The sequence below is a fragment of the Haematobia irritans genome, chromosome 3 (genome assembly GCF_050003625.1).
Source record: "Haematobia irritans isolate KBUSLIRL chromosome 3, ASM5000362v1, whole genome shotgun sequence".
NCBI lineage: Eukaryota > Metazoa > Arthropoda > Insecta > Diptera > Muscidae > Haematobia > Haematobia irritans.
Window position 1 is genome coordinate 217,685 of NC_134399.1, and position 22,058 is coordinate 239,742.

At 33.1% G+C, this 22,058-nt stretch overlaps 1 protein-coding gene across 4 annotated transcripts in view; it reads left to right on the forward strand.

Annotated features, from left to right (window-relative positions):
- Positions 1-22,058, forward strand: part of LOC142229476 (inositol-trisphosphate 3-kinase B-like) — an 83,660-nt gene that overhangs the window by 51,904 nt on the left and 9,698 nt on the right. Inside the window, exon 2 of one of the 4 annotated variants that reach the window (XM_075300035.1) lies at positions 6,770-7,663. The exons of 2 other annotated variants lie outside the window; for them this stretch is intronic. In XM_075300035.1, coding sequence (XP_075156150.1) covers positions 6,860-7,663 — 804 coding nt within the window. In that variant the 5' untranslated portion in view covers positions 6,770-6,859. Of the gene's footprint in view, positions 1-6,769; positions 7,664-14,865; positions 15,286-22,058 lie in introns of those variants that run through there. One more of the 4 variants, XM_075300036.1, reaches the window with a different exon arrangement.

Genomic DNA, 22,058 nt, shown 5'->3' on the forward strand with positions numbered 1-22,058 from the left:
AATGAAAACTACCTGGTACGAAAATTGAACTAAATTGCACTCCACATTTTGAGATTTCCACATAGGTTAAAACCCGGAAAATTTAATGCTCTGTTGTACTTTTTAAATACAACTCTCGAAATTACACTCAAGAGGAAAAAGTGAACTAAAAGTAAAGAACAAAATCATTGGAGCCAAATCATGACCATTTTATCCCTACTATAGTACATTCTTACTATTTTTGGGAATCGCACGAAAATTTTCTTTAGCGTTATTGAACTATATACCTACGTTTAGTTCATAAAATGTTTGATATATACTGAAAAAAAAAAAACAAAATTTCATTAAAGCTGAGTACTATGTTCACTTTTCAAGTTGAAAACCAGCTTGTTATCACGGTTATTTTTTTAAATTAATTAATTTAGAAATATAAAATTATTTGCAAACAATTTCTTGGATCTTTTCCATCCATTATTTGGCAAGACTCGATCAAAATATAATAGTCTTCATAAATATATTTGTACTTTTAAAAAGTTTAATGTTAATTTCGATCTGAAAACAAAAATTTTTAACTTATTCGATTCTTTTTAAATCAGAAAGCACTCTAAACGAAACGAAACTGTAGTTCTTAAATTTTTATAACCGATTTAACTTTATTTTAGTTCATGGAAATTAGTTGATTTTAGTTCATTTTTGACAAATGTGAGAAAATTGTATTTATTTTAATTAGTTTTTTGCTTACTTTAAAGGCGTGAACTAAAAATGAGAAATAAATTGTATACAAATGAAGTACACAATTTTACTAAATTTGAAAATAGTTCATAGTTTCCTAAATTGGGTGAAGTTTACTTTAATTTGGGTTCATAAGTTTCTGAAATGAGTAAATATTCCACAAATTGTGGTTGTCTTAAACTTCATATAACGCTAGAGACATTTTAACAATTTGTAATTCCAAGTTTTTCCTACAAAATATGAAATTTTGTTAAACAACTGAAAAAAATATTATTTTTTAATGTTTTTTTCAATTTGACAAAAATTATTAACTTATTTAAAGTTAGCAATTATAATTTAGTAAAATATTTAAAATTTTCTAAAATAAACCTACACTTTCTTTCATGGTGGGTTCGCATTTTTCTGGGTGTAATATTTCTCCATTGTCAATGCGCTTATACCGAATACAATTCTAACAATTAGAGGTGAGAGCGTGACACGTGTGAATCACGTGAGTCGTGAGCAAAATCTGAAGCAACTCTCGTGAATGTGTGTGAATGGGACTGAAATAAATATGTCGTGCGTGAGAAATAAAAGCGGTTCGTGAATGTGCAGAATAAAATTTCTGCAAAATTACGCTCACGAAAAAATCAAGATTAAATTCCTACTTGTATATTAACTGAAATTATTTAGCTGTCGAACTAAATCCTAGAATTTTGTTACCTTTACTCATCCCAGTTGGAAAATGTCGTGAGTCTCGTGAATTTGTCATGAGTCACGTGAATTGTTGTGAATCGTGCGTGAGCGTGAGTCTTTAAAAGTAGTTCGTGCGTGAGCGTGCGTGAGTACTAGTTTTCATTTAGTAAATGTGAGTGGCTACCACACGTATTGTGCGTGAGCGTGCGTGAATAAATATTTTGCTTCGTGAATGCGTCTGAGTGTGAGAATAATTTCACTCAAGCGCACACCTCTACTAACAATAGCTCATAGGACTGCCGCTTCTCAGCTTGTTTAAAATGTTCTTAAAAAAATGTCTTTATATTTTTCCGAAATTATCAATCGTTCCTCCTTCTTGTTAGAAAAAGCCGGGTGATATTAGGTGTCGGGGTTTTTGACATAGCCATAACTTTTTGGTGCTTTACGTACAATGATTTACACATTTTACGCTGACGTTTTTCCATATAGGGGGTAATGCTAATGTGACCGGTAACCATAACGCCAAAATGTCGTTCACATAAAAACTGGCCATTATTTTCTATATAAACATAAAAATAATAATAAATAAACAGTTAGATATTGAATTGGAAGTGGCAAACGATGGAAGACGTACGATCGATCACATGCTGAAATTACTACCCCACTACGAACGATGAGACATTTTGATTATTACGATTTAGAGGTATTGGATGAAACGTGTCTGGCAAATTAATTTATATAACCCACATTGAAAAACAAAAACTAATTTCAACGCAAATAAAAATTCTTGATTTTGGTTTCCAATCGAAAGATGTCCAATTCTCAAGTGTTGCCAAAATAGCACCTATGTGAAAACATTGCCTTATTTTTGCTTTAAAAATACTCTTATCGTTTCCAAACTGATTCTAGAGCCTTTGGCTAACAGCGTTTGCTGGATGGTTAGTAGTTGCCGTTTGTCGTCATTGCCAATACCAAAATGTTGCTGACGTTGGTCTGTTGCTTTGGCTTTATTAAAAGCCTTCAAGTGCAATTTATTTGGCTTAATTTGGTAAAAGTTATTTTGGTTGTCATTTGAAATTTATGATAACACACATTTTGAGCCAAAAGGCATTTACTGTAATGTTTTATGGTGTTAAAACATGATGTTGTTGACATTATTCGTATGCCAAAATGCATGATATAAATGGCTAATATTTGTTGTTTTTAAATAAATTCTTGGTATTAAGAAATTTCGCATGAAGAATAATTTAAGATTTATGTAAATAAAGTGAATTTATAGGAAGTATTTTTATTTAAAAAAAACCGTTTACTGTTGATTTTTATTATTATAGAGTCTGACCGATTGCGGAATCAGTATGATTGAAAGTAGCGTGAATATATTTAGGTAATGAATTTCTATCAATAATTAAAATTTGGATAACGATTTGTATAGGGACTATATCGGGTTGTAGGTCTCATTCAGAATATTCGAAATTTAATTATAAGCTGAAATGATTTTCCATGATATTAAAGAAGTCAATTTTAGAAGGGATGCACAATTATTATATCACCATTTGGTGAGGGTGTATAAGAATCAATATTTCATTTTTCATATATACAGCATATATGAATATTCATTGCTTTCATCAAATTAATCAGATGGTATCTATATTTTTTTTTTGTTTGCCCCACAAAAAAAAACCGTTGAATATTTTCATAGCAAATACCAAACTTAAATGTTTACATTCAATCAATCTGAAATTTTCATAAACATTGGAGATGGGATGAATATTAATTTTTTTTTCGTGTTTAACGATTCAAATCAAATTGAAGTAAAAACAATGAAACTGCAAAGTACAACGTAAACAAAATAATTAAAATTTAATTTACAATAAAATTTTCATGAGTTTGCTAAAAATAAAAAGCTATCCATATCCATTTATGATTATTTAGTGATTTAAGGTTTCGAAGAAAACTCGTAGCTGTAACCAAATTATTGATATTTTATGGGGAGAAAAAGAGTGTAGAAAACAAAAATATATTCGGAATGCTCGAATTGTTGATATATCTTTATCGTAAATTTCGAATATTTTTATTTTGAATTGTTACTACCAAAAAAAAAACGAGTACGGCTATTGCCCACTTCATTCACCTTAAAAGTGGCCTATTAAATAAAGATCATTCAATACGAGTTCTTGCTACAAATATGGCTATAAATATTCCATAATTAAATTAAATTAGACAGTTGTTGGTATTTGAAATAAACAACCACACTGAATATTGTTGTCGATAATTATGAAGACCACATTAAAGCCACCCAGTCACAAAATGTGAAAACGAATAAAATTAACTATGGTTCAATTCTGTAAAGAATCTTACGTCAATGGCTTAAGCAAATTGTTTTTTGGATTTGCATTCGCAACACCATTTTCTGGTATCTAGAGTTTCCAAGCCTCCATTCATTCAAGCATTACAGTTCTGACTGTCTTGCCTTAAGCTTGGTTAGCAAAACGAAATATTTGTGTGGACTTAGAAGTGTATTTAGCTCTTAGGTGGGTTGAATGTCTTTCATTTATGGAGAAGAAACCGAATTCTACGTCACGACAAAACTCCTATGAATACATTTGTTAGTCTGTAAACGCCCACTTTGAAACCTAGTAAATATGGTGAAAAATGTTTGCTTGTTAAGACTTTTATGGTTAGCATTTGGTGTATATCTTCAAGAATTGTTGAGTGATAATGAATCTAATTAATTTTTGCAAATTTTCAATTAGAAAAGGGTTTCATTCTTCTAGGAATTGATGCAATAACAGCTATTCGAATTCCAACACAAATGAATTGACAATTTTAGATGTTGATTAAGAGATGAAGGAACTGAGAACCGAATTACTAACGAAGAGACGTATTTTAGCCACTGTAGGATAATCAAATATTCTATGTTATGTGAACAGAGACAATCTCCAAGGAGGTGATTTATCATATTTTCTGTGACGTTTGCTCTCGTTAAAAATATAAATTATAAAAGTGGTGGCATTTGCAGATTTGTGATTCTGTCAATCAATAGACATGTTCTAGATACAAATAGAACTATCATATATCGAATTCCATGGATGACTGAGAAATGGTCTGGGTTTAAGTTCAGAACAGTTATGTACTACAAATAATAGGTTGGCTGATAAGTCCCCGGTCTAACAAAGAAAAACACATTTTTTGTCAAAATTCGTTTTTATTATTCAACATAGTTGCCTTCAAGAGCGATACAACGATTATAACGATCTTCCAATTTTTTGATACCATTTTGGTAGTACTCCTTCGGTTTTGACTCAAAATAGGCCTCAGTTTCGGCGATCACCTCTTCATTGCAGCTAAATTTTTTCCCTGCGAGCATCCTTTTGAGGTCTGAGAACAAGAAAAAGTCGCTGGGCCAGATCTGGAGAATACGGTGGGTGGGGAAGCAATTCGAAGCCCAATTAATGAATTTTTGCCATCGTTCTCAATGACTTGTGGTACGGTTGGTGGCGTTGTCTTGGTGGAACAACACTTTTTTCATCTTCATATGGGGCCGTTTTGCCGCGATTTCGACCTTCAAACGCTCCAATAACGCCATATAATAGTCACTGTTGATGGTTTTTCCCTTCTCAAGATAATCGATAAAAATTATTCCATGCGCATCCCAAAAAACAGTGGCCATTACTTTGCCAGCGGACTTTTGAGTCTTTCCACGCTTCGGAGACGGTTCACCGGTCGCTGTACACTCAGCCGACTTTCGATTGGACTCAGGAGTGTAGTGATGGTTAACAGCTGCAAACACCGTTCAGGAGCATCAACACATTGTTGTTTTTGGTCAAATGTGAGCTCGCGCGGCACCCATTTTTCACAGAGCTTCCGCATATCCAAATATTGATGAATGATATGACCACCACGTTCCTTTGATATCTTTAAGGCCTCTGCTATCTCTATCAACTTCATTTTACGGTCATTCAAAATCATTTTGTGGATTTTTTTGATGTTTTCGTCGGCAACCACCTCTTTCGGGCGTCCACTGCGTTCACCGTCCTCCGTGCTCATTTCACCACGCTTGAACTTTGCATACCATTCATTTATTGTTGATTTCCCTGGGGCAGAGTCCGGAAACTCATTATGAAGCCAAGTTTTTGCTTCCACCGTATTTTTCCCTTCAGAAAACAGTATTTTATCAAAACACGAAATTCCTTTTTATTCCATTTTTTCACAATAACAAAAGTTGCTTCACAAAAGACGCTCTATCTCACAAACTAATTGACTTACAGACGTCAAATGTTGACACGAATCATTTGAAGGTTGGTACTATATAAAAATAATATGCATTTAATACTAGCGACGCCGTCTATGCGTCAGACCGGGGACTTATCAGCCAACCTGTTAGGATTAGACTTCCATAGTTAAGCTCATCTCCAAAGGGGACATTGAAATATCCTTTAATGAGTGTGCAAATTACTTTGGTATTATATTGGATAGAAGTGTGGACATTTATCTCAATATTGAAGAAAGACCTAGCACAACTCTAGTCTAGCCTTGCCCTAGCGAAAAAGTGTGGACTAAAATCAAAAATTGTACATAGGCAGTAACCGTAAAAACTGGACATTTACCTAGAATATTTTTCATTAGTTATTTTGGTATCACAGTGGACCACATTGTCTAAATGAGTCTGAAGTAAAAAAAAACTACTAATAAAACCTAATCTACTTGAATGTTTGTATTTTAAGTTTTCTCTCAACAAATCTATCGTGTCAATGACTCGTTAGTCCATAGTGTGTGGTTTATTACATTTTTCAGTAGAAAACAAAATCTATCATCTAAGAACATAAAAAGCCTCATTGAATTTCAGTGCATTTTGTAAATTAATGGCTAATTTATGCGTCAATAATACGCTTGATAGCGTTTCAAAGCTATTCGCGAGATTTTGCAATAAAATTTTAAAAGAAAACAAAAAACTAAATCACCAACTCAATGAATGGTAACTGATATAGATGGGGGCCAAAAAAAAATTAGACACTGTAGAATTTTCAAACAATTTCAAATTAATTGGAAATACTTAGAATATGTTGTGGTGTATTGAAAGTTTTTTTACATTGCTTAATTGGGATAATTAAAATTCTAATGACGCAAATGCAATAATTATATAATTCGAAAGGTAGGTTTTCATGTCACATGAAAACGAGTACAAAATTCAAGTTTCTTTACCTTTGCAACAGTTAAAATGAATTTTATTTTTATAAATCTAATCAGTGATTCATTCATCGAAAGAAATAGTTACAAGAGTGGTTTTACCTAGGTATACATGTGTATGAAAAAAGATTACAAAATAAATTGCCTTGAAGAGATTCGTATCCATTTAATGGTCGTCATTTATTCACAACTCTAGGATTTTGTGTTAAAAGTAATTTTTTGATAAGAAAATCTCTGAGGTTAAAATGGTCTCTATTTCCATTGAGCCTACGAAATTTTGACTGTTATGCTGCCTGAGAAAATGTCTTTATGTGCTTTTCCCCAAGTGAGAATTTATGAAGACTTTGACAAAATGAGTGCCAAAGAAGTCTATTACAATGAGGCTGGTAAAAAGATCACCGTCAAGCTATTACATTTCCCCGAAGTTCCTCCAGAAGAAATCAATAATATGAAATTCGAGGATGAAGAACAAAAACAACGAGAGATTATCAATGGCAATAAGCCCACCATGGACATTCCGGACATTGTACCGAATGTGCCCCAGAATAGCGCTAATAAGGTGTCGGATGAAGATGACGAAGAGGATAATCATACCACCATTGAAGATGACGAAGATGATGATGAAAAGGAAGCAGACGAAGCCGATACATCGGAGACGATGGTCAAACTTCCACCTTCACCCCAACTTCCAAAGAAAACTTTACGCAAGAAGACATCGAGTAGTTCTTTGCATGGCCGTAAAGTTAGTATGGCTTTTGCCCAGGCACATGGTATGCCAATAGTAGCTTCTACAGCACCCTCACATGCGGGAGCCATACCGAAGACCCCTCCACCTACTCCTACCATAATGATACCTCCAAAGAGCCTTTTTGAGTCGAGTGAAACAATAGCTTCTCTGCGAAAGCATTCCTTGCTAAATCGCCGCTCACCCTCACCACATGGTGCAAACAATTTGTGTCCTGGTTATGCACAATATTCGCGTTCATTTCTGGAGGTTCCCTTGCCCAGAGATTATGGCTATGCATCGAGTGATGATCTAAGTTCCGAATGGGATTCAGATGTACAAACTCCAAGCAATCAAGTTAAAAAGGTAAGCCTAATGATTTGAGGATTTTCTTTTGCATAAGATATGCAGGGTTTAATTTATTAAAATTGAAATTTGTCTGTGGCCAAAGTTATCAATTAAATAATTTAACCATTAACACAACATTTTAAAAATCAAACATTTTCTTCTTTAACTTTGTAATAAAAACTCAGCCATTAAAACTACTTTCGCCCACTATATAAGCGATTTTATCGTACATCTGTAATAAAGACATAATAATAAATATGCTAATTTGTTAATATGCAAATGATAAATCTATAGACCAAATCCTAAATAGTAAGTTCACTGATAAGTACTGATGTATACTTAACGTAGAAATATTTAGCATTCGGAAACATATAAGCGGCACCTTTGAAACGTGACTTCGATTTTAATGACTTCAATTATGTTAGTGTGTCGGATATTGAGCTTTGGAGCGACATCATCAAATTCCATCACGAAACTGTAGCGGTATAGCTGGAGCTAGGCTTAAAATTTTAATTTTAGTGAAGATTGTGGGTTGTAGGATTACTTGTTTTTTTTTTTTTTTGTTTTTATGGAATTTGATATTTTCCGAGTGGGTCTGATCTCTCAATTTAAGAAAATCTGATGGAAATATTTCTTATAATTTTCTGTAAAAAACATTACTTTATTTCGGGAGGAGGACGTATTTATAGCGTATAACTTCATTACGTTCAGAGAGGGTCTGTCGTAAACTGTAAGGTATTTGACATACATTTACGACGTATTTTACCATATGTCAAAAACGTCGTAAACCTTCTGAAAATATTTAGTTATTGACAATATAAGAATTTGTATAGTACACTTGTTTTAGAACCGTTTATTTCGTACTTTTTTTTATAATTTTTGTATTTACCTTTTCATTATAAAAAAATGAATTTTCATTAAAAGAAAATGCTAAACTTCGTAAAATTCTTAGTTTTTTGCAATATAAGTATTTTTTGTACAGTGTACGTTTTTTTAGAACCATTTATGTTTTACTTGATTTGAGAATGCCTTTTCTTTATAAAAAGTATATACTCAGACAGTCAACCTGCAATAAAATCCTTAGACTCTGTGTTCCTCAACTCGAAAACGGCCATCGACTGCCGCAAATCTCTCAATGAGATGGCTGAGCAGCACAATATTCACCTAATATGGGTGCCTGGTCATAGGAACATACCGGGGAACTGCGAAGCAGATGAGCTAGCAAGGCTAGGAATTACCTTACATATTCCAGGGGAACTAGAATCTGTTGGTATGCCTATGGCTACCTGCAAGCTCTTACTGCGTGAGAAGGCTGTCATGATGGCAAATGCTCGATGGGAGAATTGTAAGGTTTGTAACGACACCAAGCAAATATGGCCCCATTTAAACTTAAACCGCACACTAGATATGCTAGTGTTCTCGAGACGCCAGATATTACTCCTGATATCTGCTATAACGGGTCGCTGCCTGATAGGCGATTTTGCAAAAACTATTGGTGCGAAGTATAATGACTATTGTATGAGCTGTCATGATGCGGAGGAAAAGGAATCAATAAAACACCTCTTGTGTGAGTGTCCTGCATTTTGTGTAAGGCGTAAGCAAATTTTAGGGGCATATAGCTTCAGATTACTGGCGGACCTGGAAAACGTTAACTTAAGCAGTCTGCTAATGTTTTTGGAACAATCTGGTTGGTTCAACAGAAGAAAATAATCGAGTAGGTTCAATGGTTAAAACTAGAAGTGCCCATATGTAATAGGTACTTTTAGTTAATGTGGTATCACAATGGACTGAATAGTCTAAGTGAGCCTGAATCTTAATCGGGCTGCCACTTTAACCTAACCTAACCTTATAAAAAGTAGTAAAAATAGGCGTACTACTGTCAGTTGGATTTCAGATAGCCGTATTAAATTCTGAGTTATTAAAAATTTTAATCTGTGTGGTTGGTATTTTGCATGCCCATACGTTATACCTAAATCCAATTTTTGCTATAACAATTTATGCCTGCAAATTGGGAAAATTGCATGTGAGTAAAACTTTCAAAATATTATTATAAAAAAATCTTAAATAGTTCAAAATAACGTTTACATAACTCAGGATATTAAAACTAGTTTTTGAAATCAAATCTAAGGATTCTATAGGTGCCCAGCAAAAAAAGCGTCGCCAAAAAAGTAGTGAAAATTTTCTTTTTGGATACGGAAGTGGTGCCAAATTGTCGCAGAAGCGATGAATTTAATCATAGGACGGATGTCCACCATTTCAACTGCACTGAATTCGCTTCACTTCTTAAGATGTGTGGCGAATTCTGTGTTTTGGATGTGAATTAAGAAATTTTGTGATGTTTTGACAAATAAATATTTTTTAATTTTTTTATGATTTTTTAATGCATTTATAACACTTGTCTGGAACGTTTTTCATCAAATATTTTCAAAAATTCGCAATTTTTATAGAAATGATTTAGCATTTTTTTCGGCAAAATTTAAATAATTTGTACCATTTTATTAATTCTTAATCGTAACCCTTTTTGAAACAAAAAAAAAATTAATTTCCTATTAAAAATACGACAAAAGCGAGTTAGAAAAATTAACTTCCTGCGCAGTTAAAATTAAGAACATCTTTGGGAGGGCATTTTTGGAAGTTCTTTTAAAGTTGTGTCTTGAGAAGAACTTCCAAATTTTTTTTGCTGGGTATTATTGACATGTACTACGTTTTATACAGGTATATGACGTTTTCGACGTATACAACTTTTTAACAGTAGAAAACTCAAAAAATGCTCCTCGGACAATCTCTGATTACGTTACTGCCGATATGAAGTTGGTGTTTCAAAAAAAAAAAAAAAAAAAACTCTAAAGTAACTTGGATTTATATGTAAATTTGACCGGCATCCATTGGTCCATTTATATACTGATCGCATTAGGTATGCCTTCTGCCTTATCTGATTTCATATATACATATGTATAGACTAAACACAATAGCAATTTCCTTAATTCTCGGCAACTGTTAGTGTTGTCTGAATTAAATTTTTATTAATTATATTTAGATTTTATTTCTATTAACATTATTTTTCAAATATGGACTGTGATGATACATTAAAATTGGCTTTTCTGTTATATTAGACGTACCAACACAGGCTAGAAAACACTGTCTATGAACCTTTATTGATCAGCCAATGGTGTGCTAACTCTGCCCAGAAATGCTTTAGTAGGCGCTATTAATTGATGAAACGTCAAATGGCGTCGTTTTACAATGATAAGATGGTCATTGTAGTTTTCAATATTAATTAAAATTTTTATTAACATTCGATTATAACACCAAGAAAATGTTTGTTTATATATATAGAAATGTCATAATTTTACACATCTGGAAATATCTCCAGAAAACATTTTATTAAATTGTGTAGTGGAAAATGGACAAGGCATTACAACGTTTTTACTGAAGTATACAGAATGCAGACATTTTGATAATATTAATTTGGAAAACGTAAAATTAAACTTCAATTTGTTTACTTTTATTTTTTCATAAAGAATAAAAAATAATATAAATTATACGCAACCTTAGTCCAGTCTACAGAGTGCGTATACGTGACATTATTTAAAATAGTTAAAGGTTTTACATCAAGTATACGCACACATGCTTTATCCCTTCAGCCTAACTATGGGCTGACATGTTCATATAATTCAAAATCGACATGAAACGATTCGTTCGCCTGCAAAAGTAACTTATTTCTGTAAGAATATCCCACATTTCACCATGTACTCATCCTTTATGAATTACGATTACCTCGGTGAGCTCTGTTATTCAGATATCATTGATGGACTATTGACGATACATTGATGCCAACGAAATGTTAAAAGTAATCGAAATAGCAAATAATTTGGGATTATATCTACAGAATACGAGTTAGAATTTTGATGCGTTGTATACTAACTGAAGTATTCAATAAAATTGGGATATTAAGCTTTTTACGTATTCAGTAATATTTAATTTAATTTATTTTTTATTGCTCCAAATTTTAAATATTGACATTTATAGGTTTCTTATTCTAACATCGATAATATGAATATACAAAAAAACCCAAACGTGCGGATATAGATCCGGTTATTGTGGCTGTGCTTAACATTTCTCTAGTTTGTTTGATACTCCAATATGTCGTCTAATGAGTGTCGATGCTAATGATCGTAGTTTATTGAAAATTATTAATTAAATAAATATTTGTTTAGAGTTTTTTTGTTTTTGTAAAAACACGTGTTAAATTTTAGCTTGTTGTAGTTTTTAATGTGATATTTTACCCACGTGTAGACTGTCTCTTACGCGTATGCCCCGTTTCACTTTGCTATGGAATATCTAATAATTTTGTGTATTTCAAATGGTATCTATTGTATTCTGTTTCTAGGGTCTGCTCGCCTTGCTGGCTGACTTGCAAACAATACTGGTTGGCTGGTTTACTCGTGTTTCAACGTTTAGGAAGTTGCTTACTTAAGTCGCTTTAGCTAATTTGGATATTTGACGTCACTGGAAATGATAGAGTGAATGATCATTGCCGTGACTTAAGTCGAAGACGACCACAAAATAGAATACCCACTACGGAAGCAGGGCATGTCTGACGTAGTTAAGTTCTAACTAGTTTCCTTTTAGTAGCACTTAGAGAAAAATCTCAATGGGGAAATTCGATATGGATAATTTTTCTTTTGTTTTAGGGCACATTGGCATATTTTGACTAAGTTCTACATGGTTATGGTTACAGTAATAAATGATGTAAATATCTAGACTACAAGTGTGTTCTCTCATTATTTGTCATAGGGCATAAAGTAATCAGCTTGTATGGTCACGCGATTTTGATGATGTCATAGGTATTTAGTACTACATTCAATGTTTTACTATTACTATTATCCAGGTTAAAGAATTTTCAATTTCGTAATGAAAACAATTTGCGAATCGGAAACACGTACAGTCTCATGACATTGTTTAGATAATTTGTTATAGTGGTAAACTTTATAAAGCTTAGGGTAATGGAACAAGAATTTGGAATTTTTCATAGCTACTATATTCGCAACGAAGCCTTCAAATATTGAAGATCAGGACAGAGGTGTCTTACTTCACTTTGTTGACGAATTAAGGACGACAGCACTTAAACAAAACTTGTCGCCATTTTAATATCAGATCCGGTCTCCTTTTTCACCTCAAAACCGGTGTATAAGCGACGAGACGAATACTGAAGTGAAATCTGCTTTCTATTTTGACCATGAACGGATTTATCTGATTGTTGAGAACGGATGAAGCGATTATGTTACATCTGATTTTCGATAATGAAATTCGATTTATAAAAACTTCTTAAGCCATACATTGATACGAACTCTTCCTTCTATTTAGATAGATAGATAAACCTACTTTGCAATATAAGATTTTTTATACAATTTTCAATAGTGTAATTCTATCCGCATTATACAACAAACTCCCGGTTTAACTTTTTGAAAAACGATGAGCTTTATATTAAAGTGAAATCTGCTTTCTATTTGGACCGGTATCCGTTACCTTTGAATCCAAACTCATGTTTTCCATTTTCGATAATGAAGAAAACAGACGAGGAAATGGCTTTTTTACAATTGTTGGTCCAAAGTATCTGGCAGCAAAGCCTATAACAACATCTTCCCATTATGCAATTCATTATTATTTTAAGTTTTTATTTTATATTCTTATCTTGGCAAGCAATTGTAATTTATCATGATTCCTAAACCTCAGTAAATTCCCCAATGCTTAATGTACCCCTTTAGCAAAAAATTTAATTGAGAAAACTACACCAACTCACTTGAAGGCAATAAATTCCTGCTATTAAGTTAACGTCTACAGATTATGACAGACAGCTTAAGCTATCTGAAGGCTTTTTGATACAGTTAACAGCAAAATCTTGAGGAAAAACGTCATCGTTTAAAGTTTCCTAAAGCGTCATATATTATAAATAAAAAAGGTAGGCACGTAAAGCAAGCAGGAGCGGGACGAAAGCAGTTACAAAACAAAAAAAGATGTCTACAATAATAAGCGAGAGACTTGTATTTAGTTTTAAAATAAATCCCATAATGTTTCAATTTGAGACAAGTCGTTAAATTACACTAAAGAAAAAAATAAGACAAACATTAATTGAAGGCAAAAAGATAAATGAGATTTAATTCGGTAGGAGACTAATAATTTGGAACTCCAATAGGATAGGAATCAAACTAACATTTGGCGAAATACGTTCGTATATTATTCTCCAATTTTTCAGATCGCTACTTATGGCGATTTCGATTCTAATAAAAAGTGAAACACCTTCGAAATTGCTTTCTAAACGTGTCTATCTTTTGGAAAAGGGATTCCATTCAACATCACGAATTAGCAATAACTTCAGAATAGCAGTATCATTTGAGCGAACAAATAATTAGGGATGAAGTAGTGTAACCCTGGGACATCACTTTTTCATAGAAACAAAATCGCCCTTACGTTTCATCTCTCTAAAATTCGGCATATCATTTAATTTCGTTCAAGGGCAATCCTTATTTATATTAAGAAAAATCACCGATATTGAACGGTAAATTGATTTTATTAATAATTAAGAATGTCTCAATGGCATGCCTCAAAACGTACTAGACATTAATCATTTTCTTAAATATTGACATATTTTCCTCTTTATTAGCACCTCAAGTATTTGTTAGTATCTTTCTATATAACCACGAATTTAATTAACTTCGTTTGGAAGATACTAGCCATCTTCAAGGTTACCAAGTGCACTCAAAATAATTTTACAATATTTTTGTAACTGTTTACTTTTTATTGACTTTTATGATTTCTGTAAGATTATTTCTCAGTGTTTTTGGTTTTGTAGAAACTTTTTTCTCTTTTTCTTCTAGAGCTTAGATTTTGTTTGTGTTTTTTTTTGGTTGTGTGACGACGTCAGCAATGGGTATTATAATTAAAACAATCATAATTTTTAATAAAACATCTACAACAACGACTGACTTGGTGAATTTACACAACAACTGCAACAACATCGCCAACAATGCAAATGTCAGCGTGTTTAGTGTCTTATTTTACAATGACAAGTTGCAATCCACACCCGTGCTAAATCCAAAAGCGACCAAGACACCAGCTAACCCAGTCAGTCAGCGCCAAACCGTTTCAAATGACGATTATCATGGGCTTGCAGCAAATGCAACACCGATCTCCATAATCAGTGTGAGTTGTTAACTTAAAGCGATAAAATGTAGTAACGTTTAATAACGCAAAGTTTATTGAAAACAATTTTGCAATTTATAAAAAATTTTTAGTGAGGAATATTTCAGTCAGATATTTGCACTAAAAAGCCCCAAGATTCCAAACAAATGTCTTTTACGGATCCACAAAAAACCATTTCCCAAATATCCCTTGCCAAGAGTAGTCGTACATTTTCGTCCAACTCCTATTCGACATTGCCTTATCAACCCCAAGAGAAATTTATTTCTCACTACCGTCGCAGGGAGCGGAAGTGTTTCGCCTCATTTGCATTCGTGCGCAAACGTTTTCGAAATCATGGCAAATATGTTGTCAATCCAACGGTGCTAATAACCTCAACATCGTCCTCCTCATCGTCATCATCATCACATGCGTGTGAAATTTTTGTTGAAACAGAAAAGGTAAATATCGAAAAAAAAACGGAATGGCTCGCTCGGTGGGATGTGAAACTGAGAGATACAAAACAAGAATATCCAAATTTCAAAAATAAATAAAAAACTAAAAATGAAAATAAAAATATTTTCAAATGCTATTGGGTGTCGGTATGCATGATTTAAGGCGTTCTCAAGATATACTGTGAATGATGTATACGATTTTGACAGTGTTTAAATATGGTGATGCGGAAATCTTGAAGGGCATTAACATACAACCCAAAATTTAATTCTTCATAATTGTCTTTATATAAATTAATTGTAATCCGATAATCATGAATCTTCTTCTTTATAATATTTCATAGAGTGTTGATTAACTAAAGCCGGAGAAATCTTCCACTACCAATACGAACCCTAAGATTTATCTTTAACTGTGTATAAAATTAATTGAATTAATTTATTCTTTTATTGAATTTCTTTTCAAATTCCACTCAGATTTTTAATTAGAAACATTTTGGTGACATATGTTGCTGCGATAATAATGTCAGTACCGCCGTTTGGCATATACAGGATGATTGTTTCCGTTCCAATGTTCCTAGAAATGTTGCTGACTTATTGAGTGTTATTTAAAGAGAGGTTTGAGATTGATTGATTGATTGATTGATTGATGACTCATTGAGTGTTACTTAAAGACAGGTTTGTGAGCCACCGTGGTGCAATGGTTAGCATACCCGCTTTGCAAACACAGGATCGTGGGTTCAAACCCAGGTTCGACCAAATTTATTTATTTAGTCTTTATGTTAATGACATTTTTGATATTCTAACTGGGATGACCTGTCACTTGTATGCTGATGATCTGCAGTTACTTGTTATGGCTGGAAAGCACGACTCCCATAGACTTGTACAGAATATCAACAGTACATTATATCGTATTGAGGAATTGTGCTATAGTAACTTTATTACTCTGATTATTTCGAAATCGAAAGCAATGATATTTAATGGTATTGGCGTGAATATCCCGAATATAGCGATTGGAGGTGGAATCATAGAATATGTTGACAGCATTAAGACCCTTGGTTTGGAACGTTCTTTTAACAGAATTGTACGATATGTGTGTGGTTTACGCACTCATGATCATGTAACTATATATGTGGCAGACTTTTTGGGGTGTTCATTCCACAATTTTTGTAAAACTCCGTTTAATGACTCTTTTTTACAAAGCCATTAAGTGTCATTCGCCTTCATACTTAGTTACCCGATTTAGTTTTGGCCCTTCTTCTAGATACCACACATTGATATGTCCCCGTTTTAGTTCTATTGTTATGCAATATTCTTTTGAGGTTAGGGTTTGTCGCATATGGAATACGTTTATTCCCTACTCAGATAGACATTTTGGGCTTTCGGTTTTAGAATTTAAAAGTAAGTTATTGGGTGTTTGTTAATTTTTTTTGTTGGTAATGGGAATAACATCAATAATAGTGTTTGTGGGGGAAGGGCTTCCATATCCAAGATGTAGTGCACTTTTGTTTTAATTATATAATTAAGTTATGCAGTGCCAATGAAATCAATTTGGCCTGTATAGCTTAGCGATTATTAATTGAATAAGTGAAATGAAATAATAAGTAATAAATAAATAAATATATTTACCTCCTGTATGAAGCAAAATCTTTCTGCAATCAGGTCATTATTAATTAACTTATTATCTATAATTCATCTCAATTTCCTTGACCAAGCCTTACCAAAAATGAATAATTGTTTGCTCATTCAGGCGATGGGAAGTGTTGAAAATGCAATTGAATGTAATCGCAACTTGTTTTGTTTTTCAAATGGCAAGTGTACAAATTTAATTTGATTCACGTGAAGAAGTATTCTTTTTTTTTTGTTAAGAAAAGGGGAAATGTGTAAACGTTTGTAGCCTCCATGTGAGATTTATAACATAATTAAACAATCAAACTGATTAATTGGTACGTTAAGAGAATTTTAATTAATTGGTGGTAATAAAAGTATATTAAGGCATTCGCGAGAAGCCACTAATATATCAGTTTGTGCATATTGTTTTAAGACAGATCTTTTATATTGGTATGGCGAAAGAGGACAGTTACAAACCCTCTTGACTACTCACTCTGAAATAATATTAAACTCCTCCGTGTAGGAGGAGATATTGTCTTAAGCACAAATATTTCTTGACCTTCAAATACGAATTGGAATAGTTACTGAGAAAGATTAAATGATTGCTTCATCGTCAGAATCGGAAATTGAATAATGTGCCAAGCCAATAAGAACTGAAATTAAAACGTAGTACACACAAAAAAAATTTTTTCTGATTCAATCACGAAATTAATTGATCCAATTAATTTTTTAATTGAAATGTCTTCAATCACGAAAATGATAGTATCAATCAGAGTTTTAATTGGGCATAGAAAAAATTCTTGATTAAAAAATTAATTGATTTCATTACCAAATTTCAATTAATTTTTTAATTGATTCAATTAAAAATTTAATTGTTGTTGATTGCAAAACTCAATTAATTTATTAATTAAAAAAGGTAACTACTTTCAATTACATTTTGAATTGGCTTAGAATTTTTATATGGATTAACAATTGATTGTTTGAAAAAAAAAATTAATTAAAAATTTAAAAAAAATGTTCATCACTTTTTTAACTGACTTAGTCTTCCGAATTTGATTAAAAAGTTAATTGTATCAATTAATTTCTTAATTAAAAATTTTAAAATTTTCAATCATTGACTTAATTAACTTAATGTTTCTATCATGATTAAAAAGTTAATTGTATCAATTAATTTATTAATTCAAAAAATTTTCAACTTCAATTAACGTTTTAATTGGAAATATTTTGGTGATATTTTTTCTGTGTAGGATAACTATGGAAAGTTTCCTAATTTCCGTGTTATATATTCTATGGTCCACGTCTGTGCAAGAGTTGTGAAGTTTATGTTTCCAGTTTTGCCCCCCTAGGTTCCAAATATTACCAAAATAATATTTTTGTTTGCTTCAATCACAAAAAATATTTACCAACACCGATCTTCCCAACGTCAAGCCCATAAATCTTTTTCTATACTAATTCAAATTGATACATCTAAACCATCAATTCCCGTATCATAAATAATTTTTATTTATTTTTTTCTTTTTGTACTACGATTTGCCGTCATACGTCTATTTATTATTAAGTTTCTAATTAATTTGTTTTAATGGGCGCGTTTAAAAATTGATTTGATATCCCCACAATTTGTAGCCTCGGCAACTGATTTGAATTTGCGTCAATATCATTCTGATGGTATTGAATTTGTAATTCCTTCGCACACAAATCCCATAACTTTCCAATTTAGTTTTTTTTTTATATGACAAACAAAGCAATCAGAAATATAATTAGCTTACTAAAGACACAATTTTCTTCTCTTCTCTTTTCAGGTAATAAACCATGATTAAAATAACACTAACGAGATGTAAGTTATAATAACTTTGTGAAAATCATATTCCAAATCATGTATCCATTTGGAGAAATCATACAGCAGTTTGATGTCCATGTCAAGATTATCTTCTACTGAATGATGAACCCGAACTGAGTATGAAGAAGAGGTTGTCTAGTGGAAAAGTAGTTTACTGATGTTTTTTCGCTACAAAGATGCTTATCATCCAAAGACCTTGTACCGAACATTGTAATGTCTTGTTTTTTTTTTTTATTTCTGCTTGATTGTATCAATGATTGTGTGATCTCCACTTGTTGACATCATGAATTCGTTGCATGAAAATCTTGTAATATTAATCAAGGCAATGGTGATGCGCTCCTCTACAGTTTCATGTCATCACCATCACCATCTTTTTTCCCTCTTTGGGCGTGCGTGGCTTTCTTATGTGATCGCTAAAATGATTGTATGGCATTTCATTACAGTTGACAATTGACTGCCGCCTGGTTGACATGCAGGCATTTACACTGCCATTTCCAATAACAAAATGTAAGCTCGAACAAAGGCGTCAGTTTTCAGCAGCCCCAACCAGTGCCAGAGAAAGATCACAATTTCAATATAGGGAAGCTGGAGGAAAAAGTGCATACGTTGGACCATCCGCAGGGGACTAGTGAATTGCTTGGGCCCAAGACATGCAATTCAATAGCATATAAATGTCTTGCATGAATTTTCCGTTCAAATCAACTGTTTTTGTTCGTTTACAATGGAATTGTGGGGAAGCTTTTTTTCATCATGGCACGTATATAAAGCCGCCAACGCTTTTTGATATGGAAATTATGAAGTGACTACTTGAACCCACAAATGAATCGGGAGGAAAATATGAATTGAATATATTTCCCACGATATTTTATCATATGCCATGAATAACCCAAAAATAAACGCTACAAAATATCATAAAAGCTGAATACATTGTGTCTCAGCAAGTTACGAAAAGATCGTTAGTAAAGGGGGTTTCAATTGGCGATGTTAATTTGGTGTTGAAAGAAAAGTTTAATTTTTAAAGAAATGAATTCACAAAGTGTTAACTTCACTATAGCCAAATGAGATCACCTCTTAGAGAAATAACACGGTCAGGAAGCTTTTGCAGTAGAACATATTCCAAAATTTCTTTAATTAAGTGAAATGTGACAAATGATGACAGATATTCTCCCAAGCAGATCAGTTCAACCAGTACTCTTCCCAAAGATAAATTTAAAAATCCTGCCTATAAAGACTATATCAGATTCTGGATGATTAGAACCCATTTTTATGAGTTTAGGATGAATCATAAACATCTGGTGTAAGTTTGCAGGAAAATGGTGTAATAACGCCTTGCTTTGAAATCTAAAATCTGTAGATTTTTACCCTCATTATTTAAATGATTTCGAGAGGTAAAATCTGGAAATTTTGCTTTTAGTTTCAAGCAATTTTCATGATCAGTGCGCCGATGGACCTATACAGACCATATTTCGCACACCTATTTGTGGTACTAAAATACCTCCAGGTATCCAATTACAGGCATTACGAGGGCGGTTCGGAAACTTCTTAGCCAGTCAATGAAAGAGAATAGTTACACTCATAGAAAAAATCATTTCAAAACGATTCGTTCATGAAAGTGAATCAACACGCATGTGGTGTCAAACTGTGAACAGGCGGTGTCAATCTGACAACGATAAAATGACACCATGCGTTGTCAAAACAACAACCAGCGTTCATGATCTGAAAACGTTATGGTTACGACTTTATAAACAAAATTAAAAAAAGATTTCCGTTGGCGTGACTCGAACCTGTGTTTTCTGCACCATACGCGTAAACAGTCGCCTTAGCACATTGCACCACCGAGGGAGTTGCTATAATAACGCCTGACGATTATTTTAAGACTTTTCATGGCCAAAGAAAAACGAATGCCGTTCATGACATCGTGAACGCCCGTGGATAAAATTGTGAACATTCCGTTTTTATTTTCTGTGAACGTTTCCGTTTTATTTTGTCACCGTCCGTTCACGACTATGGAACGTATTTTTTTCTATTAGTGTAGTTTTTCAAAAATATTTTTATTTTTCAATATAATCTCCTGAAACTTCAATACACTTAGTCCAACGCTTTTCTAGCAATTCTATCCCTTGATTAAAATAGTTTTCCTCACGGGGTTCAAAATAGTGTAATTGCATCTTTATTTGAGGTAAAACGCTTGCCAGCAAGGAAATTTTTTAGTTTTGGGAACAAGTAAAATTCCCTGGGAGTTAAATCAGGAGAATAAGGTGGGTGGTCAATTATCGCTTAAAACGATCCAAACAATCTTGAGAATTGTTGATTCTTATGCGTTTTTGATCGACTGTTAACAAATGCGGCACCCATCTTGCAGAAAGCTTTTTCATCTGTAGTTCTTCATGCAAAATTAAATGAACTCGATCATTTGAGATGCCCATGATATTAGCAACTTCACGCACTTTTATTCGTCGATCATTTAATACCATATCATGCACTTTGGCTACAATTTCTGTTGTTGTTGCTGATTTTAGAAGTCCACTACGTGGTTCATCTTCAATGCTTATACGATCACGTTTAAATTCAGCAACCCAATTTTTTACTGTTGCATATGAAGGAGCACTTTCACCTAACACATTCAACATATCATTATGAATTTCTTGTCCCGATAAACCTTTTTTATGTAAATATTTAATGACAGCAGGCATTTCTAATTTTTCTATTGTAAACAAATTGCGGATGCGTCTTTTTTGAACACCTGTTTCTATATGAAGGAGTTGCCAGATCGAAACAAAATTTAACATGTGTTCATAACAGAGATGGAAGTTTCCAAAACACTTAACTTTTTTCTGTTTATACAGCGCTTTTTGTGCTAGGCTAAGAAGTTTCCGAACTGCCCTCGTATTGAAGAAGCCACCGTGGTATAATTGTTAGCATGCCCGCCTTGCATACACAAGGTCGTGGGTTCGATTCCTGCTTCGACCGAACACCAACAAGTTTTTCAGCGGTGGATTATTCCACCTCAGTAATGCTGGTGACATTTCTGAGGGTTTCAAAGCTTCTCTAAGTGGTTTCACTGCAATGTGGAACGCCGTTCGGACTCGGCTATAAAAAGGAGGTCCCTCGTCATTGAGCTTAACATCGAATCGGGCAGCACTCAGTGATAAGAGAGAAGTTCACCAATGTGGTATCACAATGGACTGAATTGTCTAAGTGAGCCTGATACATCGGGCTGCCACCTAACCTAACCTAACCTATACCCTTATCATCATTCTATGGTGGTTTATTTGCCATACAGATCGTTTACAATGTACAGTGAAGTAGATTGAGGCGGCCACGGACAGAGTTTGCT